The sequence below is a fragment of the Leopardus geoffroyi genome, chromosome E1, assembly GCF_018350155.1.
Source record: "Leopardus geoffroyi isolate Oge1 chromosome E1, O.geoffroyi_Oge1_pat1.0, whole genome shotgun sequence".
In the NCBI taxonomy this organism is placed as follows: Eukaryota; Metazoa; Chordata; class Mammalia; order Carnivora; family Felidae; genus Leopardus; species Leopardus geoffroyi.
In genome coordinates, this window is record NC_059330.1 from 27,192,358 (window position 1) to 27,220,025 (window position 27,668).

Sequence of the window (27,668 nt, forward strand, 5' to 3'; positions counted from 1 at the left end):
CTTTTCAAATCTTAGAAATAAAATCAGTAACTATCATTGATGAGGGCAATCAGTATTGTAACTAAGTAACTGAACATTATTACATCTATGTAAATCATAGCTTGCTAGATCTACATATCAGACATCTGAGTTTTAAAAAGCTAACCAAATGTAGAGGCACTGACATGTAACTCATATATGACTAAAGGAAATGCAAGCTAAAAAGGATCAGTTTTCTCTGTGGAGAACTGGTTCCACTCCTAACAGTATTAGAAACAGAGCTTATTAACATTAATCCAATCATGGCAACTTCATAGCTATTTACCTTTGGTGCATTAGCAGCTACCTTTGCTGCCTCTGAGTAATTTCCCTGGGCAAAAAGAGCATTAAATTTCCGGGCAAAGAGTTCTTCAGCACCAGCTAAGTTATTACGTACAGCCATTCTCAGAGCCAAATCAGGATTTTGTAGGACATTGGTGATATAAGGAATTATGTTTTCTTCTTCCACGCATACTGACAGAACCTGAAATTTAAAGATTAATGAATAGCTGCAATGTATTCATTTGGCTATCAAAGATACCAAATCTGTTTAGAGCTGTTTACTGCTGAGTCATAAGGTAATGAAATTGTGACAGTTGTTTTCTTATTACCATAAAAATTTTTTTTAGTTTTAAAGGGGGAAAAAAAAAAAAAAAAGCCAAGACAGAGAAGACTAAAGAGTTGCTAAACAGTTGCAGATTCCTACAATATGGCCATTCTGTAAGACAAATAACTCCCTATTTCATACTATCTTCATATTGTCCAAACAAATTGCTTTGCTACCATCCATTCATTCTTAACATGGTTAATACCAAAGGCTCCCATTTAGTTGAGCTCTGAAAGACAGCTCTCCATTTTGTTTATCAATTCTTGAGAGACACAGTCTCGACAACCCACAGGACTCTGAAAAAGCTACAAAATCTAAATGAAATCTAGGGCTCAGCTGGAAGAAGTTTAAGGTATATTCTTCTTAACTTCAGGATTTTTTTTTTTAAACAAGGATTTTCAGTAATTTTCTTTAATTACATTTACATTCCTAGAGGCCAAATTATATAACAATGAGGGGAGAGATCACTGAATCCTTAAGCACCTAATGTAATGCAAGGTATACAGCAGTTGCTTAATAAATGTAGCATCAGTAAAGAGCACTTTCCATTGCTTCTATTTGGGGAACAGTTACTCATCCTAGTCCTCCTAAAATGTCACTGCCACAGAATCCTGCCCTATTTGCCTAAAATCTAAACTACTATCAATTGACATGAGAAAGGGAACCTTTCCTTCACTATGTTCATATTCATTCCTCTCCCCAACACCAAATATGGTTATATACCTCAGCTTATAAACTACTTATATTACCCCAACAGCACTTCTAATACTACAATTTCTCATCTATTTCTTAGTCACTATTCCACATAAGGACAGGGATGTATCTTTCCTTAGCTGCATTATTAGTATCAGACAGTGTTTTGCCCAAAATAAATGCTTAATATTTGTTAAATAAATGAAAATGTGAAATTTCTGTCCCAGGACTAAGAATAAAAATACAATCTGAGAACTCAGTAACCAAACAGACAGTAACAGTGTACCTTGCCTGTTCTGTTTCCTTTTGAGAAAAATGAAGAAATTTTAACTTCCAAAATGCTTTCACTTCTATAGGTCAGATCCCCCCGCCCCACCCCCAAAGCTATGGCTATCTTGTATCTGCCCCATGTCATTCTACTACAAATTAAGACATTAAAGGAAGGAATTACTTTCTTAACAGTTTGCATTCTGGACCTGACTCTTCATGCTTAGCTCCTAGGAAAAGTAAAGATGAACAAATCTAGTTCCAACTACACTGCCTGAAGCTTCCTACTAATTGCTACACCTTTATCTTCCCCAGACACCAAATCCATTAGTTTCATTTTCATCCTATTTTTAGACTATTCTAGCAGATTTCTAGCAACCAGTACTTAAGATCTACAAGGGTCAGAAAAGGTTCCTCTCTACCTTCTAAAGTACCCACTCAGTTCTACCAAGTTCAGAATTTAAGCTAGATATTGGCAAAAATCTTCTCTTGATAGCTTTTCATTTTCAAACAAATAGAAACCATGACTTCATTCTTAGGGAATATGTCCAACTGTAGTTGGCTTTGATCAAAGAGTGGAGGAAATGTCCTAAGCTTACTATAAACACTCATCTCCCTACTCAGAGCAACTGGCACACAAAATCTGTTGGGGAAGGTGATCAATAAATTCTTAAAATCAGAGTTATGAACAGCAAATATACAAGGTGAAACTCTTCCAGATACTTTAGTTTAAGCATTATCTTAAAACCATCAGCACAGTGGCAGAAATAAAAAGATCTTTGGCTTAACAACTTCATGATTATTAAATTATCACTAATCTAGTTCACCAAAAGGCCAACGTATTCTTGATTTTTCCAAGAGAGATCCATACAACTGAATAAAATGAAAGCTACTGAATTTTTAAAGTTGTTTTAGTGCCCAGACAGTGACTGGTGTAGAAATACGCCCAGACAGTGACTGGTGTAGAAATACAATTAAACAAAGAAAAGTCCCTTCCTAATGAAGAATAGCAACTGAAGCAGTTTAACAAGTAATTGGTAATTAACTCACTGTGATATGTGCTATGAGGAGAGCTACCTAAATTCTAGGGGCATAAAGCAGGAGCACCTAACCAGGTGTGGGAAGGAGATAGGGAATGATAGGTAGAGAAAGACTCCCTTTCTCTATAATATCTGCCTCTTTACATACATAATTACCCTATCCACTTCTATCTGGGAAAAATACTAACTTGAAGGAAAACTAGCAAAAGGCAAGACCGATAACAGTATTGCTTTTGAAATTTTAACCATTTTTTAGAAAATAAGATACTTCCTGGTGGAACATTAAAATACTAAGAAAAGAGAAAAAGGATCACTTGGTTAGGTGCTGGGAAGAGGTCTGTTCAATGTGACAATTTCAGAACAACTAAGATTTTCCCTATCTAATTGGATAACTTTCCAGGTACCCCACAATAGCTACCATAACATATCACCTTCCAACATTAAATATTTAATAATAATTAGAGTTAGGAAAAGAGATGTAGAGAGAATTCTTTTCCCAATAGTTGATTATCTGTTTTAGCAATCACAGGAACAAAAAAAACCCTATTGAAAAGAAAGTATGGTGTCTGTAAAATGTGACCCAAATAATTTCTTTGTATGGAGAGTCATTTCTTTTGACAATAAAGACAGATAAACACAATCCTAAGGGGCTATATGTCAGTTTCTTTCTCTGAGACAGGATCAAAGAGAGACTTTTTATCACGTGCTTCTGTATTTTTATGTATGTATTATTTTCTGACATCCAAACCACATTTGCTTTTTAGGAAAAAGAAAAGCTAACACCAGTGTTACTTTATTGCTTAATTTAAGTTTCAAGGTTTCCTTACTTGTCCCTTTCTGTTTACTCCAATTATTCCAGCTGTGGCTTCATGAGGTGCAGTAACAAAGATTGTTTCTCCACTGATTCTATTCATGTAGATACAGGTACCAGTCTCAAGATCATAGAGGTGGATATAACCATACTTAGTAATCAAGAACACTACATCATGCTTTTCACTGATCTGTACAAAGAAAATCAACACTTCAGTAAAATCATGAATCTACAAAGAAAAAACTTAATTCCATCTCAGATATGGTAAATTCTAGAACTTTGACAAGAGGCGTATATGAAAAATTTTAAAAGTTAACGTACGTATGGTTTCTCCTTTTTATAGCACGTTAATATCCCAAGCTCTTACTGTAAACAAAGAGTATGAATAAAATGTATAAAAGAGAAAACATAATTTTGAACTTATGATAACCCAGTTTATGTATTATGTGAATGTTAAGAATATTTCTTCACAAATTTTTACTAATAAACTTTACTATTAAATAAAGGATATTCCTCTAAGCACTATTAATATTGACTGTAAGTAGCAGTTTGGGGTTAGTTTTGTAATGAGGAGAGATTTTAAAAGTCCATTTGTTTTACTTAAAATACCTGCATTGCAACAGGAAAGTCATTTTGTGCTTCTGGAGGAAAGAAAACATCCACTGCCTTCTTTGGAAAGGGCTGATTCCCTGTAGGTGGTGTGCCAACTTCAATGATATGTAACTGTTCACAAGAAAATAAAATTGATATAAATCTAGATCATTTACCAGTTGATCGCAGCAGCTTTATTTGTAGCCCCAAGCTGGAAACAACCCAAATGTCCCAAAATAGGTGAATATTAAACTATGGTACAACCATAGCATGGAATACTCCTCAGTAAAAAAAAAAAAAAAGTCTCATGGACATTATGCCAAGTGAAAAAAAAAAGTGCTAATCTCAAAAGGTCACAAGCTATACAGTTCTACTTATATAGCATTCTTGAAGTGACATATTATACAAACAGTAAATTAGTAGTTGTCAGGAGTTACAGATGTGGGGGGAAAAGGGAGCAAGTGGGTGTGACTAAAAAGGGATTGCAGGAGGGAAGATAGTATGTATCATGAATCTACTCCTATTAAATGACACAGAATAACACAATTGTACTAACATCTGTTTCTAGTTTTTCTACTGTACTATATAGCTCTGTAAGATATAACCAAAAACTAGGTAAAGAACATAGGCATCTCTCTCTGTGCTGTCCTTGTATTACTTCAAGATAAAAACTTTAAAAAGTTAAATGAATAGTTAGAGGGATCATACCTCAATCTACCTTGTATTAAGGACACAGAATGGTAATATATTACCAACAAAGGCACCTTCTCATGGTTTTCAATGATAATTTAGTACTTCCAAATAGAACTCTAACTTAAATTGTTAAATCCTTCTCTGCCTATACATCTACTCTAACACAGATGGAAAGTATACACCTAAACTGTTTCTCTAATCACATATACCTCATGGATGAGAATATTTTGGTTTAAAATATCTGATGCTGTACATCAGCCAGGCAAAAGAAAGTAAATAATCTCAGTAAAAGAGTATTATATATTTAGCTTAGTCATGTCAAGAACGGACTCAAACAAGAAAACAATATGGTTTCCAAGATATATACCATATGAAACTTGTAGGGTCTCATCCTTAATTAGGATAACTACCTATACTGAAAAGAACTGGGTCTTCCTTCAAAAGCCATGGCAGACTTTGGTACAGAATATAGCTGCCTTCCAAAAGCCATGGCAGACTATAGGCTCAGGCACAGGTTTTCAGATACTAGAAAAATGACAAAGTTTTTGGACTTTTCAAAAAAAAGTCTCAGCCTTATGTCTTAAGGATAAGATTGGATTTCTAAAACTTATGTGTCTTTTTGTTAAATTGTACCAATTGAGACATAAATACCAATGTTTTCTATCCTTGTCATATTGAAAGGATGGTTGGATCATTCCTCACTTCAGGGATTCTTACTCTGAAATTTTAGGCAGAATTTTAACTCTCTGCGCGTATGTTCCCTCTCTGCTAAGAGACTATAGATTTCAAGCAATCTCAGTCTTATGAGTTCCTACAGCCAGCAGTACTAACTGTGGCATCCAGAAGTGCAGTCATAGCAGTAGCTGAGTCCCCAAAGTTCTATGGCAGGGCTTTAGGCTGGGACCATGACTACTGCCCATTCTCCTTTATTCCTCATTTTTTCCAAGCTTGGGTTTAAACCTTCCTAGCTAAATGCAAATAATCCATTATCTTTTCACTAAACTCTTTATACTCTAACCAACCAGGCCTTCTTTCTGTTGTCTGTAACTAAGAATCCCAATATATAGTACTTCAATTTGTCTAGGTGATTCCAACATACAGCCAGGGTTGAGAAGCTGACTTAGGACGATAATACTCAAATTGTAGTCCATACCCATCTAGACACCTATGGCATTTAAATTGTAGATTATGAGCTCCACTTACTGAATGAGATTATGTTTTTATTTATTTTTTTTATTTTTTTTGAGAGCTTAAGTGGGAGAGTGTAAGCAGGGCAGGGGCAGAGAAGAGGGAGAAAAAGAGAATCCTAAGCAGGCTCCACACTATCATTACAGAGCCTGACATAGGGCTGGATCTCACAAACTGAACCATGAGATCATGACCTAAGTCAACAGTCAGACACTTAACCAACTAAGCCACACAGGTACCCCTGGACCAGACTCTCCACATGTAAGGCAAACAAATGTACATTGCAGCAACCCTAATCACTCTTACACACAGTAGAGTTTAAAAACAAAGGCCTTTGGTAAAGGCAATAAAAATAGTGTTAAAGAGCCAATATAAATTTTTTTTTAATGTTCTTATTTATTTTTGAGACAGAGAGACAGAGCATGAGCAGGGGAGGGGCAGAGAGAGAGGGAAACACAGAATCTGAAACAGGCTCCAGGCCCTGAGCTGTCAGCACAGAGCCTGACGCGGGGCTCGAACTCACCGACCGTGAGATCATGACCTGAGCTAAAGTTGGATGCTTAACTGACTGAGCCACCCAGGGGCCCCTTAAAGAGCTGATATAAAAAAGTTGTTACACAACATTACTCATTTTAGACAAGTATCACAAGAAAACACTAATTCATTTTAGATATGTATCACTAGAAGCAGAATTTAAACAAACTAAGTCACCATAAATCTGAATATTACAAACAAATTAACGGGGTGCTTGGGTGGCACACCAGATTAAGCATCTGACTCCTGATTTCAGCTCAGGTCATAATCTCACAGTATGTGAGTTCGAGCCCTGAATGGGCTCTGTGCTGACGGCGTGGAGCCTGCTTGAGATTCTCCTTCTTTCTCTGCCCTTTCCCTGCTCACACTCTCTTGGTCTCTCTCAAAGTAAGTAAACTTAAAAAACAACAACAACATCAAAACAACTTTGGGGCACCTGGTTGTCTCAGTAGGTTAAGCCTCCGAGTTCAGCTCAGGTCTAGATCTTATGGTTTGTGAATGTGAACCCTGCATCAGGCTCTCTGCTGTCAGTGCAGAGCCCTCTTGGGATCATTCGTCCCCCTTTCTCTCTGCCCCTCCCCCACTCGTTCCCTCTCTCTCTCTCTCTCTCAAATAAAACATTTTTAAAATTTTTTTTAAAAATTCATGCACAGTCCATTAAAGAAAAAAAATTAAAAATTAACAATGAAGGGTAAGACTATTTTGAAATTAGAGGACTAATTAGTAGAGAGACAAAGATCAGTGCTCACTAACAACTTCCAAAGCCAAAACTTACCTTCCCTCCAGCTTGACCCCGTACTGCAAAACAAAATAACGTTGATTCTTCTGCATTTCCTTCCATCTTAAACTGCGCAAAACTAGCCGCGTGTCCTTCAATGGGCTGAGATACTTTCCTATCTACAGAATATAACTGCATAGCTCCCACCACACGATTTTGCTACAAAGGATCAAAGAGAATAAAGTTTGGAGACCCAATGAATCAATAACTCCCAGATTCATCAAGAGGTAAAATAATTAGAATGTTTTATATCACTTTTGGCAGGATTTATAATTCTTTAAAATGTAGTCTCTCAATGTAGATTTGATACCTCTTCATTTAAAATTTGGCTCCAACATTACCTTATTAAAACAATATGAATACTTAAAATGTGCTTCATATACAACCATCTCTTTACACTATCTTAAAGAATATATACTAGAAAACTCATTCTGCAATAAATGGCCATAATAAGTTCCAAATCATTCACACAGGAACTCAATATCCACTCAAACTGCAAGTAAAACCTAAACCTAAAATCACCTGGTAAGAGTACTCTGAAAACGTATTGTCAGCATAAAGCCATTAAGCTAGCAACCTTTATTTCTTAAAAAAGAAAGTCTTTCCAAATAAGTCTCATTCACCAGGACCAAGCATAGACAACCTAATTTCAAAATAAACTGCATTCTGAGCACATTCATTCTCTATACCTTTTATCAAACATCTAGAAAAATGTTACCTGTGCAGATATGCCAGTCAGAAGTAACCACTTTTGCTTTGCGTCTGTACGATAATTGATAATCTGGCACCCTGCAAGGCTAGAATGGCGATCAAACATTTTCACTGGCTGAGACTCTCCTTCCATACTCCAATGATAAACTGCATTATCCGTAACAAGAGCAACCGTATTCAAAGAGATCCATTTCCAGAAAGTGACATCATCAGTCATGGTATGGGCCTTCATTTTACTTTTCATTTCAATGTTAAATATCTGAAGAGTTTTCCCAGCTAAAAACAAAATTAAGAATTGTGAGTCATTAAGAAAACAAAGTGCAGGATAAATTATTATATAGCTAGACTAGTGATTTGTAACTTTCAAACAAAATGGTTCTGTTAGGAGACTAATAACCAACTACACAAGTGACACTACTAGAGCAGCAACCTTTGTAGAGATAGCTAAGACTAAATCCACAATCTATATCTACAGCTGAAGCAAAAACTTTATTATCTCTAACAGACATTTTAAATAGATAGATGACTGCTATACATTTCTAAATCCCAAATGAAAATGAGTCTGAAGAATAGCTCACTTAATACTCATGGAAAACAAGATTGTAGCCTTCAGGCTTTAATTAAGAAGGTTTACTTTATGCATAAATTAAGTTAGTTGCAGGTACACAGAACAAAGCAAATCTGATACAAACACATGGGGGAAAATGTCTACTTTTTAAGAGGCAGTCATCCCCCATCCAATAAAATCTTGTGGAAACTGCTTTTTGAAGGAGGATCAACCTCAACTCAGTCTTACACTACTAGCACATAAAAGAAGTGCATGCTAAAACTGGTTTAAGATACACAGGGAAAGGTGGAGGTGCCGGAGAAAAAGGAGGAGGAAATAAAGGAGGGCAGTTTCAGATGCTGTTAATATACTGGAGATAAGAACAAAATTCAAGCTTTATCCATTTAATACAATGGTAAAAGGATGACATTTGCCTTGAGTGTTAAGAGTTCACTGAGTCAGATGCAAGGGCTTATATTTCTAATTTGAAATCTATAAGTCTGAAAAAGTGATTAGGTCTAAATTAATAGAGGTCAAAGCCCACAGCTATCACTAGGCTCTCTAACCCAGATTAGCCCTTAGAGACTAAGGAAAACTCCATTCCTGAGCCATAGAGAATCTGGCTCTTGAAGAACAAAAATTATAAGGTAGTAGCAAGGGAGGGGTGATGGGATGGGACACAAAACATATAGCTTTGTACCATGACCCTTCTTACCACATATGTAAAAACTTCTTTCATAAAACAAAGAATGCTATTCCCATCCCACACAATATGTAAACCACAACCAGACTTGAACAATTGTTAGTTATAGTCCTGTTTATAAAAAGAAGCCAAGGATTTCCCTTCAGAGGGAAGCAGTATTGGGGAATGACTTATTTTCCTCTGCTGCCTTTCCCAATCCCTAATCAGACTTTTATTGTTTTGTTTTGTTTTTTTAACACAAGAGGGGTTGGCGTAAATATATGTGGGGTGATTTGGGGGAAGAGGGTGAGGGTTAACAGCTTAACTCTGTAGTGTAGACATATAGGCACAAATCTATAATGCTATTACAATGCTCTGAAAATCTTTCCAATTTATTCTTTTTATATAACAGGACAATAACTAATACAATCTAATTTAAGATAACTCACCATCTGCACACATAAGAAAGCATTAAGAAATGTGATAAGATAACAATAACATTAAAAATAGAAAAGAACTGAGAAAATTAAAATGATGGCCTTTTAATAGAGAGGTGTGAGAGGTGCTAAGCAGTTGAATCTAAATTCTTTAAGGAGGCTGAAGGGAGCTTAATACCTTAAAGTATAATATGTGTACTGTTTAACAGAAGCAATTGTTTTATAGCTTGCTGCTATAAAACATGCGTCCCTAAGTGAAAGCTGGGACCTTTCCTTAAGATGAGATCAACAACTCCTATCTTGGATATGTTAATGGTGACGTAGTTATTTGAATATGCTTGCCCCCAACCCTGCATTTAATCCCTAACCAGTATTACTACTAAATACAAAGTTTAAATAATGTGAAGAAAATCTGTTTAAACACTTCAGCACCTTTAACAACTTACCTAACAAATTTATCAAGAAATTACTAGGAACTTAAAGCCTCCTCCTACTACCAAGAAGAAAAACAATAAAGCAAAGTATAGACAGTTAAATGCCTTTAGAGTCAGCCAGCTTGTCACTTAGCCTTCTCATAAACTACTGTTTGAAAGGGCTGGGACACCTGGGTGGCTCAGTCTGTTAGCATCCAACTTCAGCTCAGGTCATGATCTCACAGTTCGTGAGCTCGAGACCCACATCAAGCTCTATGCTGACAGCGAGGAGCCTGCTTTGGATCCTCTGTTTCCCTCTCTCTCTGCCCCACTTTCTCTTTCTTTCTCTTTCTCTCTCTCTCAAAAATAAACACACATTTGGGGCACCTACGTGGTTCAGTCAGTTAAGCGTCTGACTCTGGATCTCAGCTCAGGTCACAATCTCCTAGTTCATGAGTTTGAGCCCAACACGGGACTCAAACTCACGAACTTGCTGTCAGTGCACAGCCTGCTTGGGATTATCTTTCTCCCTTGCTTTCTGCCCATCCCTGCCCTCTCATGTTCTCTCTCAAATATTAAAATAAAATAATAAGCATTTTTTAATTAAAAAAGGGGGGGTCAATTACATTCTCATTCTATAGTTCAAAGGAAAAAAATTAAGATAGTCTCTCAGACAGTATGAGGTTCTTTGAACTGCTTGGACTGATAGGTTGTACAGTTCTGTACTGTGTGACACTAAAAAGTTACTTTGAATAAACTCTAATACCCTTGATTCCAAAGCTTTAATACCCATCTACATATACATATACTTCTAAAAATCAGTGTAAATGTAAAACATTTTTCTTAAAAAGTAGGCTTCACACTCAATGTGAGGCTTACACTTATGACCCTGAGATCAACAGTTGACATGTTCTACTGACTGAGCCAGCCAGGCACCCAATTCAAGACATTTTTAGAACTTGACAATCTAAATGAAACACACACCTGAAGTATAAAAAAAGGCACAACATAAATGTTAAGTTTATCTTCGTAACAAAATCTTGCAATGTTTAAGTGCTAATATTAAAGCATATTTTATTTCAGGATATGAATCACTAATTTGTCTTCTGTAGATGGATTTATGTACTTAGCACAGTCTTATCACACTGGAGGTACAAAATTTAAATTCATTAAATCTAAAATTCAAAATTTTTCCAAATAGATCTATGCTGAATAGAAAGACATTTCACAGAAACATACCAAGTCATGAAAGTAGTTAAAATCAAATTTAGTAATAGCTTCAAGTTTGCAGATTTAACCAAATTTAGTATACAAAAAAAGGTAGATCCTTTTATTGTATTTGAATAAATTATACATAGGGAAGGAAAAAAAGGAAAGAAAACCACCCCACAATCTTTTATACCTTTCAATGCAATTACTTTGCTCGCTGGATTCATGATGGCGCTGTCTGCTGAAATTGGTCTTCGAATTGGATTACTTGGGTCATTCATATCAATGATTACCACCTGGGCCTGCTCTCCTACTTTCTCTCTAATGCAGATGAATTTGTCTGACTCCATAGTTAGGGTACTGAAGCCAATATTTGCTGGGTTTATACCCAGATTCTGGAGCTGGGGAAAAAAACCAAAAACATAATAAGTCATGTTACAAAGTGAATCAGAAAGACTTGATATTCACGTATTGTCATTACCTCATTTAACCATTAATGCTTCAAGGTCAACAGTAACAACTCCGTTATTCATTCAAACGAGGCTATTGATGGACGACCTTCAGTTCTTCCAACAAATACAGCATTCAACTATTTTATTATAACCTTGTAGTTATAACTAGAGATATGTTAACTTTGTGGTTATAACTAAGAGGCAGAACAAATACATAAAAAGGTAAAGGAAACAGCTACCTTTTGTGGTTCAGGGGATTTGAGGTCATTGACCTTTTTTGGTTTAAGGTCTGTCCTCCCTTACCCCCTTCAATATTCAGCAGTCATTTGCTCACAAGTACTGGACTTTAGGAATCTGAAAATTAACTTCAGCATAAAAAGAGATTTAAAACTTCAGAGTTCTTATGTAAAGGAACTAACAAAAGCAGACACGTAAACAATTGGCAATGCTTTGCCAAAAGCGCCAAAACAAAGATATGTAAGAGGGACCTGGTTAAAGGCGGCCCACAGCTAAGGGAATGTGTCCAAGGAAGGTAGAAAAGAGAATGCTCAACAGAAGAACAAATACTAAGGTCCAGATATATGACTATGAAAGGCTTGCGGAGCAAAGAATTAAAACTGATAAGCTGAATGTATCCCAGTAAGAATCCTGAATGTCTCCAAAGGCAAAGGAAGCTACTTAAGGGTTTTTACAAGGAAAATAATGGAATCAGATTTGCTTTGTATATTAAGAAGATATTAAAGTATTTGCTAAATAAATATAGAGAATCTAAAGATGGTAGGTTTTTGAAAACCACGTAAGTGTGTGAGAAAAAGGCACTTGCTAGAAGGTCTCTACCAGAGTGGGTCATTAATATTCTGGTGCCTAAATGTAGTCTAACAGATTAAGTACCGCTAAAAAGTTACTGAAGGTTTCATTAGCCTTGGCCATTTTTTTTTCCTTTTTTCCAACGGATAATAAATTCACATGGAACAAAATCCAAAGCAAAATTAAAAAGCCCGCACACACACACACACACGTCTTCCTTCTGCCCGTGACCGCCCAGATATCCAATTTTCCTCCCCAGAGACCACCATTGTCACTACTCTCTTATGGACTGGCCTGAGCCAAGTTAACTGTATTTTATCTAAATTCTTTTGTCAAATTCTGCTAATCACACTTAATAATAACTAGGCCGGCTTCTGAATAAAATAAAACATAAGATTAAGAGACTACATTTTATTTTCACTTCAACGACTGCAAGCACAACCAGTTACAAAGTGTAGTTATAATAACTCAGTTACTGAATACCAGGGCAAAGAGTCAAGCAATAGTCTAACTATTAATACAAACATGATAATAAAGTAGAAGATTAACTACCTTTACAAATTCAAGTATATGCTGCAATGCAAGGCAAGTATACAAGCTGATAAATAATTTGTAACAAATTTGGTTAAAATAAAATCTTAGGAATTATTAACTCATTTCTTCAAGACTTTAACTTTTGTAGTAACTTTTAGGTACAGAACTAATGAAGGAAGATAAATGAGGACCCCAACCACATACGAAGGGATTGTTGGTGGGCTTCAGAAGGCCTTATACAAAACAAGTTGTCCACTAGTTTCAAAGATATATACATCTATTTTTCTGAGTGGATGGGTCCTCAGACTTATGTAATTTTCTTTTTATTTATTTATTTTTGAGAGAGAGAGAGAGAGAGAGAGAGAGAGAGAGGGAGGGAGGGAGGGAGGGACAGAAAGCGAGAGCAGAGTAGGGGCAGAGAGAGAGGAAGAAAGAAAATCCCAAGCAGGCTCCACACTGTCATGTGGGGGTCCATCTTATGAGCCATGAGATCACGACCTGAGCTGAAATCAAGAGTCAAATGCTTAACTGACTGAGCCACCCAGGCGGCCCTGTAGGGGAATTTTAACCTGTTAATAGTGAATATTTGACATCAAAACATACTGGCTCATATGTAATAGTAAATAAATTAATCTTCATTGTAGAAGTATCCACGAAGTTGGACACTTAACCAACTGAGCTACCCAGGCGCCCCTCCATTGTAACCTTTCTAGTAATTGTGGAGAAAAAATTCTAATGGCTTACAGACCACCCAGAACTATATGTAAGAGCAACATGTTATCTTCTAAACTATTCTGTAAAAGAAGCATTCTAGGTTTCTAAGTCACTATAGCAAGCATTCACATAAGACAATTTTGAGCTTCAATTGTCACAGCTTAAGTCCTCGAATGTTGAGAAAGAGTAAAAACTAATAGTGTGGGTCAAATAGTAACTAACTGAATCTCAAATTACTCTTCAGAGGCAGGTGCAAGACAACTATAAGAAAAGAAAACTATTAGGAAAGAGAGTAGAGGAAGAAAAAAAGAAAGTCAAGAAATCTGTGTTTCTTACTTCCCAGCTAGGTCCCCAAATAAATGTAGTCAGAAAAGCATGGTGTCAACAGTAAGCACTGACCTCCAACCTCAGGGTTGTTTTATTTGAAGAAAAAGCAGATTTGGTTACAAATGGATGGGGTTCTTGCACTCCTTGCAATCTATGTAATCCTCATATATTTTTTTCTCATTCTTCATTTACACATTCTACCAAGAAAGCTATGCATATATATTTTTTATCTTTTCTACCAAGAATGTCCTAGTGCTATTCAAAATACTCCATATGAAATAGCCATGCTTTATTTAAAAAACAAAGTTAAACAAAAGGCAAGTGTCAAGCTCTCACCAATTCCACATGTTTAAACATTTTAAAAAGCATACATAATCAATGCCCATTTATACAACTACATAGGAAACTGCTCCTTCCTACAAAGTCTCTCCCAGTTGTTAAGTGACAGAACTTCAAGTGGCATATTCCTATCAGTTCAGAGAAAGTTACATTTGACTCTACTTCTTCAAATAAGATCAGTAAGATTTTTTTCCTTACTAGTGATCCTTTTTCAGTGAGAGTGCTCAGAATACTCACCAATTCTTCCCATATTTTCCCATGACATATTCAAAAGGGAAAGATCCCAAAACACACAGTAATAGGGCAAGTCACCATCATTAACAGTGAATCACTGGGTTCTACTGAAATCAGTATTGCACTACATGCTAACTTGGATGTAAATTAAAAAAATATATATAAGTAAATAAAAAAATAAAAGGGTTATACTAGACAACTATGTCTACTAATATCTATATAAACTTTTAAAATGCAACAGTGGGGGTGCACCTGGGTGGCTCAGTTCTTCTAAGCATCCAATCCTTGGTTTTGGCTCAGGCCATGATCTCACGGTTCTTGAGTTTGAGCCCTGCATGGGGCTCTGTGCTGGCAGTGCAGAGCCTGCTTGGGATTTTCTGTGTCTCCTCTCTCTCAGCCCCTCCCCTCCACTTGTGTGCTCGGTCTCTCTCTCTCTCAAAAATAAATAAACTTAGGGGCGCCTGGGTGGCGCAGTCGGTTAAGCGTCCGACTTCGGCCAGGTCACGATCTCGCGGTCCGTGAGTTCGAGCCCCGCGTCGGGCTCTGGGCTGATGGCTCAGAGCCTGGAGCCTGTTTCCGATTCTGTGTCTCCCTCTCTCTCTGCCCCTCCCCCGTTCATGCTCTGTCTCTCTCTGTCCCAAAAATAAAAATAAACTTAAAAATAAATAAATAAATAAATAAATAAACTTAAAAAAAAAAGCAACAATGTTTTTTAAAAAGTTATTTATTTTTTTGAGAGAGAGAGAGAGAGAGAGAGAGAGAGAAAGAGCACCTGCAAGCAAGTGGGGGAGAGGGAGAGAAAGAGAATCCCAAGCAGGCTCCACACCCCTCAAAAAAGGTTTTATTTTCAAAACACCACAAGCCATACAAAATTCTTAGTCAATTATAAAGGTCTCATGGTATCTGAGCAATCTACCACAGAAACTGTGCAACAAACCACTAATAAACTCAGAGGGCATATGAGTCTCCAAACTTGCAGCAATTTTCAGAGAATACATAATAATATCCAAATTCTGGCTACATTTTTTTATATTCTCAATTGACAAAATGTTGCTACTATTGAAAATGGGGATATTGTTTTGACATATGCTTGGAAATTTCTAGTAAGAATTTTTTTAACTTCAAAAAACTTATACTTTTTATTATAAATTAAAAAGAATATGGAGTTGGGGCAGTAGCTCAATCGGTTAAGGGTCTGACTCTTCATTTCTGCTCAGGTTGGTGAGATGGAGCCCCCTGTCGGGCTCCACACTGACAGCACAGAACCTGCTTGGGATTCTCTCTCTCCCCTTCCCCCACTCTCACTCGCTCTCTCTAAATAAACTTAAAAAAATTTTTTAATTAAAAATATGGAATCAATAAACTTAGGTCCAAGAAAAGGGGTTACTTATTTTTTTTTAATAGTTATATGCATATGGCAAAGTATTCAAACAGTACAAAAGGGTATACTGAGAAGTGACCCACCTATGCTTCCAGTAATACCTCTCTCCCCCCAGCAATTAGAGATGCTTTTCCATCTTAGAGACAACCTATGTATATGAAAGTATAGATTTCCATCCTTCCTTTAAACAAAGAAAAACAAAAGACTAATTGCACATGCACAAAACCATACAAATTATCAACTTCTCTGAAAACCAACTCAAATGTTGCAATTCGTTTGGTTTCCACACTACATTCTGGGCACTGGTCCATAAGTGCATATTGTAGGGCCTGACACTTAAGCCTAGATTAGTTTCCAAAAAGTTAAGTCAATGTATTGTTAATCAGCCAAACCAAAACTCTGGAGAGTCCTGGAGTTACATTTTAGAAATGATACAAAAATGTTTCTTCTTCCCTCTCCTCTCCCTCTCACCCCAATTTAGATTAACATGCCTGGGGGCGGTGGGGGGTGTGGGGGGTGGGGGGCTGGGGACACTACATTTCTAGTTTTTGTAGTGAGGCATACAGATAGTATTTCAGACCCCCTATTATCTAGAGAACACAGAAGGTTCTTCACTCAACTAGACAATTACTATAAAAATATATAACATTGATTATAAAGTACAAGTGCCATTCAAAATTAGTTCGTTCTGTAGATTCTTCATAAGGACAAAACGTCTGGATTTTAGTGCCAGTTTTGTCACTTCGATGATCATGGGCTAATCAGTTATCTGTGTACCTGTTTCCTCCTCTGGAACATCTGAGATAACAGTACCTCCCAGAATTGTGTTTAATGCAGAGCACTTAGAACAATGTCTGACACACAGTAAAGGCTCAATAGATACTTTTAGAACACACAACTCAAGAGTACTTAGGCTCAAGATTAGCTTTTCTTGTATTTGCATTTATCTACTTAATTCAGCTGTCCTACAGGTTGGATGTAACTCTGGGTGTGAATATCTTTTGACTACTGATAATAGATTAGTGGTCTCTGGGTGCTAAACTTACTCAGACACTGTGAAATGCCATTTTTTTCCTTTTTAAAGAATAGGAAATTACACTCAACAAACTTTCAATTCTGTTCTTTAATTTGCCTAAAGTTAGGTAGAAACCAAAATCTTCAAAACCATGTAACATGGAACCATGTAACATTTTCAAAGTAAGTAATCCTATTTTATTTTAATTCCTTTTTTTAGGTGCACCATGGAACACTGCTAAAGCTTTCTAACAAACTTGGCAAATATGCTCTACCACCTTTGCTGAGGGAGCATGTTGGGAAAGCTAACGCAAACAGATGGCATAAGGTCAGTACCATCAAAAATTCTCTTTAGCCTAAAGAGCTCAATACTAAAAAAAAAAAAAAAAAAAAAAACAACAACCAGAAGTTAAAATGTAAAGCAACCATAGAATTTCACTCTTCAATGTGCAGAAAAGCTTAGGCCACCTGGTTAAAAGACACACACGCACCTCTATACTACACCTTTCCAAAACCAGAGTTTCCCAATGTTTCCTAATCAGCCCATGCCACATTATTCCAAGTCAATTCATCCAACTAAATTTAAGTTCTTCAAATAAAAGAACTTTCTTAAAGAGTGAAAGCCTCTTCCATCTTTGCTCTTCAATATGTCTAACTAATGTTATAGAGGCAAGAATGATCTTACAGAAAGATAGCATTTCTTTTATAATATGTATACTATTAATTACTTTTCAGGACAATTATAAATTAAAAGAGGTTCATGAAATCAGGAGTCCACACTAGTATAAATAAAAAAATAATAATTAACAAAAAATGAAAAACTGTTCCTTATAGGGGCACCTGTGTGGCTCAGTTGGTTAAGTGTCCGACTTCGGCTCAGGTCATGATCTCGTGGTTTGTGTGTTCAAGCCCCACGTTGGGCTCTGTGCTGACAGCTCAGAGCCTGGAGCCTGCTTCAGATTCTGTGTCTCTTGGTCTCTCGGCCCCTCCCCTGCTCATGCTCTGTCTCTCTCAGTCTCTCAATAATAAACATAAAAAAAACAAAAAAACAAAAAAAAACTGTTCCTTATAAAGAAAGCAAACTTAAAAACGGTGAAAGACCAGGGCGCCTGGGTGGCTCAGTCCGTTAAGCATCTGGCTTCAGCTCAGGCGATGATCTCGCAGTTTGTGAGTTTGAGCCCCACAGTGGGCTCTGTGCTAACAGCTCAGAGCCTGGAGCCTGCTTGAGATTCGGTGTCTCCTCCTCTCTCTGTCCCTCCCATGCTCATGCTCTGTCTCTATCTCTCAATAATAAATAAAAGTTAAAAAAAAAATTCTCAAAAAGTGGTGAAAGACCGATCAATAGAATTTTTAAACAGCCACTCTTGGGGCGCCTGGGTGGCGCAGTCAGTTAAGCGTCCGACTTCAGCCAGGTCACGATCTCGCGGTCCGTGAGTTCGAGCCCCGTGTCGGGCTCTGGGCTGATGGCTCAGAGCCTGGAGCCTGTTTCCGATTCTGTGTCTCCCTCTCTCTGCCCCTCCCCCGTTCATGCTCTGTCTCTCTCTGTCCCAAAAATAAATAAACGTTGAAAAAAAAAAAAAATCTAAAAAAAAAAACAAAAAAAAACAGTCACTCTTTTGCAAGTACCACAATAATTGATTCAGAGAAGAATCATCAATGGATACTAAAATTAATGGATGAAATTTTGAGGAATGACATATTTACATAGTTTCACGGTATTTCCTAAGACACTTGGGGAAAAGAGATTCAGAGTGAAGAAACCTGTCAGACACAACCTTCATCAAACAAAGTTAATACCACCAGCAATGGGTCAAATCAACAGTATGTTTCCTGATATGATGAAGTACAAAGAAGACATTACTTCTGTGGTATTCTTGCTGAAAGTACATAACATGGACTAATCACGAGGACCCATTTTTGAGGAATCAAAATTGAGGAACACTAACAAAACAAGTGATGTATACTTTTTCAGAAATATCTATGTTTTAAAATACAGAGTTCCAGTCTGGCTCTGGGCTGACAACACAGAGCCTGCTTGGGATTCTCTCTTTCCTTCTCTGCCTACCACCTCCCACTAGTGTTCTCCCCCTTCCCCTCTCTCTTTCTCTCAAAAAAATGAACTTAAAAAAAATAAATAAGGGCTCCTGGATGGCTCAATTTGTTGAGTGTGCAACTCATGATTTTCACTCAGGTCATGATCTCAAGGTTTGAGGAATACAGCCCTGTGTCAGGCTCTACACTGACAGCACAAAACCTGCTCGGGATTCTCTCTCTCCCTTGCACTTTCTCTCAAAATAAATTAAAAAATTTTTTTCTTATTTTCTAAAGACGTATACTGAAGTATTTAGGAAAGGTCATGATGGCTTGAATCTCTTTAAAATGTTTAAAACCAAAGAAACAGGGGCGCCTGGGTGGCGCAGTCGGTTAAGCGTCCGACTTCAGCCAGGTCACGATCTCACGGTCCGTGAGTTCGAGCCCCGCGTCGGGCTCTGGGCTGATGGCTCAGAGCCTGGAGCCTGTTTCCGATTCTGTGTCTCCCTCTCTCTCTGCCCCTCCCCCGTTCATGCTCTGTCTCTCTCTGTCCCAAAAATAAATAAAAAAACGTTGAAAAAAAAAATTAAAAAAAAATAAAAATAAAAAAAATAAAACCAAAGAAACACATATAGCAAAATATTAAAAATCTAGATGACTGGGTATATGCCTCTCCCCAGTTCTTATATGAAAGCTTCCTATTTTTTTCAAGTTTTTAAAAAGGGATTAATTTCTATTCTCTTACAAGGTTACAGAAATTGAAAACTAAATGTATAAGGATCAGATTTTTATTAGGCAATTTATCTGTAGGGCAGGAAGGAACAATACAACTTTCAAAAGGTAAAGATGAAAATCAAACCAAAGAATGATGTAATTCAAGTTAGTTATACTCTAAAGGAGTTGTCCAATCAGAACGAAGATTTGTCGCACTGTCCAAGACCGAAACGACTGGTCACGTGCAACTATTCAATTTTAAGTATATAGAATTTAATATTCAGTTCTCCAGTCACACTACGCACATTTCGAGTACTCAACAGCCACATGTGACTACTATTGGAAGGCACAAAATATACATTTCCATCGTTGCACAGTCTAATGAAGGGCAATGTTTTCAGACGTTTTTCCTGAAAGTCCAACAAGGAGAAAAAGGTAACTTAAAATTAAACTCTGGCAAAATAGGAAGGACAATTGGTAAAGTTATACAAGAATTTCAAACAAGACAAAAAGACGGAGGAAAAAGTAGAACCTTCAAGTTTTAAAGTCCAGATAGCTTGCAGGAGGCTTGAGAGAAAAAAATCTGCAAAGTTCAATACTAGCAGAAGTGAGAACCCAAGGGAAGAACTCCTCAATCTAGGTGCTCTTTCCCCTCCAGAAATCACTACACTTTCAAACAGCAAAGGCCCAGGGTTACAAAGGATTAAGAATGTGCAGATATAATAAGATGTAATTTCTTCGAAAAACAGGAGAAAAGAGAGGCCTGTCTCTATGCTTGATAAACTGCCACTGCCTCAATTTCTAAGATATTCATCAATATCATAAAGCTTTTGGAGAAAGATACACAACTGTATGATGAATCTCTAATTTAAAAAATAAGTGTGGAAAAGATTGTATTAAAATCAGAGATATGATAAAAAAACATTTTATTTTTATTTATTTTGAGAAAGAGACAACATGGGCAGACACAGAGAGTGAGGGAGAGCCAGAATCCCAGGCAGGCTCCCTGTAATCAGCACAAAGCCCAACACAGGGCTCGATCTCAAGAACCTTGAGATCATGACCTGAACCAAGAGCAAGAGTTGGGATGCTTAACCAACTGAGCCACCCAGGCACCCCTAAAAAAAAAAATTTTTTTTTTTGAACTTCAGCAGAATTAGATTCAGAAATCTATGTTGAACGCTCATCAGTTTTTAATGACTTAAAAGCTTTGTTTTTCCTGTCTTGATTCTGGAACTATACTTGATTTGACTGTAAACATGGCAACAGAAAAGAGAAAGTGTTCATTCATGCTTGAGCAAAGCATGCCTAGGTGCTACGTGGAGGGTTAAAGTGATTTAGCACACATCAAGCACTTAAAACAGTGCAAGGCCACATAAACACTCCCTATTTCATGGATTTATTTTATGGATTTGTCATTTTACAGTACCTACTCCGGGACTGTGACATCATGATATATACTTTTTCAAAACAGAATGGCTCTGATGTCATCCTACTAACATTACATAGTCAAACCTATGGTAGGCCAATTTGCTTTACTCAAAACACATTACTAAACACAGCTTAGAAAACCCTTTATATATATGGCAGGAATCAGGAACCCAGTGATGGTTAGTACCTCATTAGAATACATTAGTGATTAAACTATGAAAATAGTGTTAAAGGGACTGAATGGACTATGGCTGTATGCAATCCAATAATATGCATTTATTATAAAAAGCAGAAAATGCTAGAAGACAATACAACCAGGTAAAACCATGCACTTTCTTTTCTTACGTTTATTTTTGAGAGAAAGAGAGAAGGAGAGAGTGCACATGGGAGCAAGCAAGGAGAGGCAGAGGGGGAAAGAATCCCAAGGAGGCTCTGCACTGACAGCAGAGTGCCTGATGTGGGGCTCAATCCCACAAACTGCAAGACCGTGACCTGAGCCAAAATCAAGAGTCAGATGCTTAACCAACCGAGCCACCCAGGCACCCCCATGCTATTCTTCAATGCCCAATTCTTGGACTAAAGAGGAAGACTCTGTTAGCACAGTCTCTATCACACAGCAACCAATCACAATTGTTTGTGCCTACAAACATCATATAATTAAAGGAATATTCGTCTTGCTTTGAGCCTACTAATTTCAACCAACAGTTGTTACATTTGATCAATAGGAACATTCACTGCAAACAGCCTTCTTTATAAGCATACTCAGGGAGTTTGCTTCCTAATGAATGACTGGTAAACTCAGAAGAGAACTCATTTACCAGCTGTATCAGCTGAAAATCAAAATACATTAAAACTTGTGTTTATGACAGCATTACTAAAAACATGTCTCATAATTAGTGCTTAGCTTTACACTTTCCAGATCCTTCCTCCTGGTTTCATCTGAAGAGTTACAATGGAAAGGAAGTACGTACAAGCTAGTATATTTCAGATGAGTCTATTTTGTAGGTACTCCATGTATTGTCCTATTTCAGTTACCTTTTCTGTAAATGAATCCTGTATCTTGATAAAGACTTACTAGTAAGTGTTACCACTACAGAGTTAAGAAGTCAGCAATTTGAGAGAGACCTGCTGATACCTGGATATCACTCAACGCTGTTATTTTTTTCAATGTAGTTACTTTGAAGTTAAGTGCCTGAAGATTTGGTTAACTTCCTATCCCAAGTATTCCACTCAGCATAATTTCCTTTAAAAACCCCTAAACATCCTCTACCTTCATTAATATCAATCACAGTGGAAGAAAAAAAAATGCTGACACCAGTCACTTCACTGAGCCCTTGAAACTAGCCACGAAACTAGCAGAATGTCAAGTAAAAACTGCAGTTTGTCTTCTACAGGAAATGAAGACAAATGCTGAGAATGCAGCATTCCTTTAGTTCTTCCATCAACAGGATACTGGCCATTGTTTTGTGTACTCCACACATTTCAAGCAAGAAGTAAAAATGCTTTTAACTCTTGCTGACCCTTTGTTTCCACTCCATGTTAGCCTTTCAGGCAATCACGGTCTCTTAGGAGAATTTGACTCTGCTCACTCACTCCAAAATTAAGTACTATATTCAAGAAGGAACCACAGTTGGACTGTAAGACTATTAGTTTTGGTAAATTATCAGGAAACTCAAAAAGAATTTTTCCTACTTGTAGCCAACTACTGACTGGAAAATTTTAAAACCTTAAATTTGACTCACTCTTAAAAAACAGTCCAATAATTAGATGAAATATTACACCTCGATTCTGATCAAACTACAGGGGAATATTGGGAAGTTTTTAAGTCTCAAATCTTGCAGATTCTCCAAGGTCATGTCCTTTTCTGCATAAATGTCATTCAGCTGGCACAGAACAAGTGAATGCTACCAAAATCATAACTGATTATAGGTATGTATGTTATGTGTGTTAGGGGAAGGGAGGGGGGGGGTCGTAGACTTTATCCAAACACTCTTTTCGAAGTACTAGAAATGAGGCTTACTTTGAGGGTCCAAGATTATAAAACTTAGAGCTGACCTAACCTAAAATTCTTCGAAGGATGATATGAATGTCCCTAGGCAGACACCACAGGCTTGGTTTCCTGGTGTAAGTAACTAAAACATCTGGTCAGTTTCCTTACTATTAAAACTGTAAAGGTCCCAAAGAAATTTCATTCTATGACACAACTTCTCAACAACTTCCCAAAATGTATTTTTAAGTGGGAACCCAGTGATTCAGCCCAACCCCGTTACTGCTGCACATATTCATGTCTTTTTCTAACTTATACCAACATATCTGCTAGGAAATTAGACATTATGTAGTTAGTGCTCATTTTCCTAGTCGGAGCAATCATTTAAAGCATGATCAGCACAGAGGTGCTACAAGTTACAAGGCCAGAATCAATTTTTTACATGTGAACCACTGGAATATTTCCTTGTGAACCTAAATGCCAAAAATTCCAAGTTCAACAGAATGAATGAATTAACACTCAGCATGGAGAGTTACAAGCTTTCTCAAAATCATTTAACATTAACAAATTCAGGGAGTCTGAAACATTAAAATAACTAACTGACCAGGATTTATTTTCCAATACCTATTGAGCATCTATTATTTGGCAACTTAACATCAATTGAATATTTTATAGCCTGCTATTTATGTGTGAAACTGCTTTTCTTTACTTTCTGTTAAGCTATAAATTTGTCATCACTACAAAGGTAACAACCTACAAGGAAAATAACAGGTTTTAGGCTCAGAGAGTTTAGAGTATACAATTTGTATGTAGCTCATATCTTCTAAAAAATGGAAAAAACCTTCCATCCCAAACCCTATAGATACTGCTTCACTGTGGTCAGGGAAAGGGTATGCTATGGATGCTTATAGATTTTTTTTTTTTTTTTTTTTAATTCATGGTACTAAAACTTCCCCAGGCCTGTCTCAAATGCTGAACGCTTTAAGTCTTGTTTCCTCTTTCATAGCAGTTAAGTTTTCTTACATTGTCTAAAAAGAGCTTCCATTCCAATTATTTTGGTTTCTATAACTCTTAGATTTGTAATCTACTCTGTCACACCTCCTGTTCTTTTAATTCTGGGATTTTCTCTAAATTTAAAATCTTCAAGTTAATCTTCCACATTGCTGATGTCCACAGGGGCAATTCTGCTCCTAACTGCTCCAGGATCAACTGTTTCTGTATATATTCTATTACTGCAGCTTTCTATTTGTATTGTATCAAGTTTCTTTACATGCCACAGATAATGCCAACAGTTCTCTGAAGTTTTCTTCCAGTTCCAATAGAAAAAAACTTTTAAAGATTTCCTCAGGTCTCTTCCTAGTTCTAAAGTATTTTTTCCATAATCATACATTTTAATTAAAAGCTACTGTATGCCAGACACCACACTAATACAGACAATTCTACAGTAAATGAGCTATGGCCTCCTCTATTCAGTGCATAACAAGCACACAGTAATTACAACGGTGCAATTACAAGGGATGCATGCCTAGCCCAAATACATGTAGGGGAATACATGGTGTCTCAGAAGAAATTGAAATACCATCTAAAGAAGGACACACAGTTAAAGAGAGGACAGGGGCGCCTGGGTGGCACGGTCGGTTGGGTGTCCGACTTCGGCTCAGGTCACGATCTCGCGGTCCGTGAGTTCGAGCCCCGCGTCAGGCTCTGGGCTGATGGCTCAGAGCCTGGAGCCTGCTTCCAATTCTGTGTCTCCCTCTCTCTCTGCCCCTCCCCCGTTCATGCTCTGTCTCTCTGTCTCAAAAATAAATAAATGTTAAAAAAAAATAATAAAAAATAAAATAAAGAGAGGACAGAGCTACAAAACTTGGGACAGAACAGATAGAACTAAAAATACCATTATGTACCCAAGTGCGGTATTTATTTTAGCAAGCAGACCAGTCCCTAGACACTCAAAAAAGCTTTTGACTAGTATTAGAATGCAGAAAAACTAGAACTCTCATACACTGCTGGTGACGATGTAAAATGGTACACCTGCTATGAAAAAACAGTTGGGCAATCCCTCAAAAAATTAAAACACAGTTCTAAACCATATGACCTGGCAATTTCACTCCTCAGTATATATCCAAAAGGACTGAAAATAGGTATTCAAACAAAAACTTTAATGTTCACAGCAGCACCATTCATAATAGCCAACAGGTGGAAAGAATCCAAAGGGGAAAGTGGGTGATGGGCATTGAGGAGGGCACCTGTCAGGATGAGCACTGGGTGTTGTATGGAAACCAATTAGACAATAAATTTCATATTAAAAAAAAAAAAAAAAAAAGAAAAAAATATTTAGTCATCTGAAAAAAACAGAATCCAAATGTCCATCAACTACTGAAAGGACAAATAAAATGCAGTATATCTTCTACTCAATGGAGTACTGAGTAAAGGAATGAAGTATGGGATACATACTACAACATGGATGAACCTCAAACATTATGCTTAGTAAAAGTTAGACAAAAAAGGTCACATATTGTATGAGTCCACTGATAGGTAAATCTGTAGGGAGAGAAAGCACATTAGTGGTTGCAGGGGATGGGAGGGGGGTGGGAATGAGATACTTCTTAATGAATTTGGGGTTTCCTTTTGGGAGATGAAAAGGTTTTGGAAGTAGATACAGGTGTTGGTTGCACAATGTTGTCAATGTACCATTAAATTGTTCACTTTAAAATGATTAATTTTAAATAAATTTCATATATTGAACAAAAAAATAAAAATAAATAAATAAAATGATTAATTTTAGGTTGTATGAATTTTATCTCAATTTTAAAAGATCTTTGGCCCTATTAATATAAATTCTTAGGAATTAGATATGCTTAATACACACTTCAAGTAGTCATTTGACTTAGTTTATAAAGACATTTAAAATTATAAGATAATTTACAGGGGTGCCTGCCTGGCTCAGTCAATAGAGCATGACAGTCTTGATCTCAGCGTTGTGAATTCAAGCCCCATGATGGGGGCCTGGAGCCTACTTAACAATAAATAAATAAAATTATAAAATAATTTACTTGAAAATGTTTTTCTACTCTTCACATTTCAGAAACCATGTTAACTCTTCATATGCACTTTTTTACACCAGTGTTTCCATAAACACTGGAAAATCCTCTCCATTCCATTAAAGTGCTTTAAAAAAAAAAAAAAAAAATCCAGGGGCCCTGGGTAGCTCAGTTGGTTAAGCATCTGACTTCAGCTCAGATCATGATCTCGCAGTTTGTGGGTTCAAGCCCCATCCCATGTTGGGCTCTGTGCTGACAGCTCAGAGCCTGGAGGCTGTTTTGGATTCTGTGTCTCCCTCTCAAAATAAATAAGCATTAAAAAGAAAACAAAATTTAAATCCATTATGGTACAATCATGGGAATTTTAGAACATACCTAAAATTCCATCTGCATATTAGGAGAGTTGTTTTTTTCACTTGTTTCTGGATTATGATCTCCAGAAATATACCCCTAATAGATTGAGTTTTTGAGGGATACTTAAAATGTTTCTTACCCCATCCAACAGTTATAACTGTGAGGCCAGAGAACAATAATTATTAGATATGTTACATTTACCTCTTACCAATCCAGATGGATTTCAAGCCTATGATAGCCTTCAATGAACATGTTGCAGTATTCGAAATAGAAGTTAGCTGTGAGAGGACTCAATAAATGTGGAGACTTGGTAAGGCTTTTAATATAAGGGAACTCCTTCTTGAAGAATATTTTATAGTAAAAAAGAAAATCACCTTAGATTTACCTAGTTCAAAAGGGAGAAATATACAGTACCAAAGAGAGTGGAGAAAGACAAGAATTTTGTAAACCATGTTCTCCCTATGGGTTTTTTCCCTAATTATTCACCCTCAATGAATTATCCAAAGTCACCTGTTTGCCAAGTTGAGTATACATGGTTAATCTTTGGCTTCACTGTGTCCACTATGGTGGTTTTTAAGTCCTTTTTGTCAGCTAGTCAGAAACAGATGAAAGCAACTCTCCCAAATCCCATTTTCATCTACTCTGATTCTCAGTCAATAGATGGGAGTCATCAAATGGATTCTCCTCTAGAGCCTGGAGGAAGGATACAATCCTGCCAAAACCCTATCATCTCCTATGGGATTCATGTCAGCCTGTCCTCTAAAACTGTAAAATGAATTTGTTTAAAGCATTACATATGTGTGTGTGTGTGTGTATACACACACACACACACACACACACACACACACACACACACACACCTCAAGGTCATCAGAAACTGCAATCCCTAGGATCCCCAGAGTGCATCACTATTAGAGTTCTTCCCTTCCCTACTCCAGAAATGGACTGGATGTGGAAAATAAAAGGAAAGGGCCACCTGGGTGGCTCAGTCAGTTAAGTGTCAAACTCCTGACTTCAGCTCAGGTCATAATCTTGCAGTTCCTGAGATAGAGCCCTATGCCGGGATTCTCTTGGGATTCTCTCTCCCCT

General features: G+C 37.0%; 1 protein-coding gene across 4 annotated transcripts in view; it reads right to left on the reverse strand.

Annotated features, from left to right (window-relative positions):
* The window catches only part of CLTC (clathrin heavy chain), a 65,820-nt gene that overhangs the window by 30,032 nt on the left and 8,120 nt on the right, over positions 1–27,668 (reverse strand). For 2 of the 4 annotated variants that reach the window (XM_045490651.1, XM_045490653.1), the window contains exons 2-8: positions 11,413–11,620; positions 9,610–9,612; positions 7,939–8,207; positions 7,218–7,379; positions 4,046–4,159; positions 3,453–3,626; positions 305–502 (exon numbers count right to left, since the gene is read on the reverse strand). In XM_045490651.1, the coding sequence (XP_045346607.1) occupies positions 305–502; positions 3,453–3,626; positions 4,046–4,159; positions 7,218–7,379; positions 7,939–8,207; positions 9,610–9,612; positions 11,413–11,620 (1,128 nt within the window). The remainder of the gene's footprint in view (positions 1–304; positions 503–3,452; positions 3,627–4,045; positions 4,160–7,217; positions 7,380–7,938; positions 8,208–9,609; positions 9,613–11,412; positions 11,621–27,668) is intronic. The other 2 variants (XM_045490654.1, XM_045490652.1) reach the window with 1 other exon arrangement.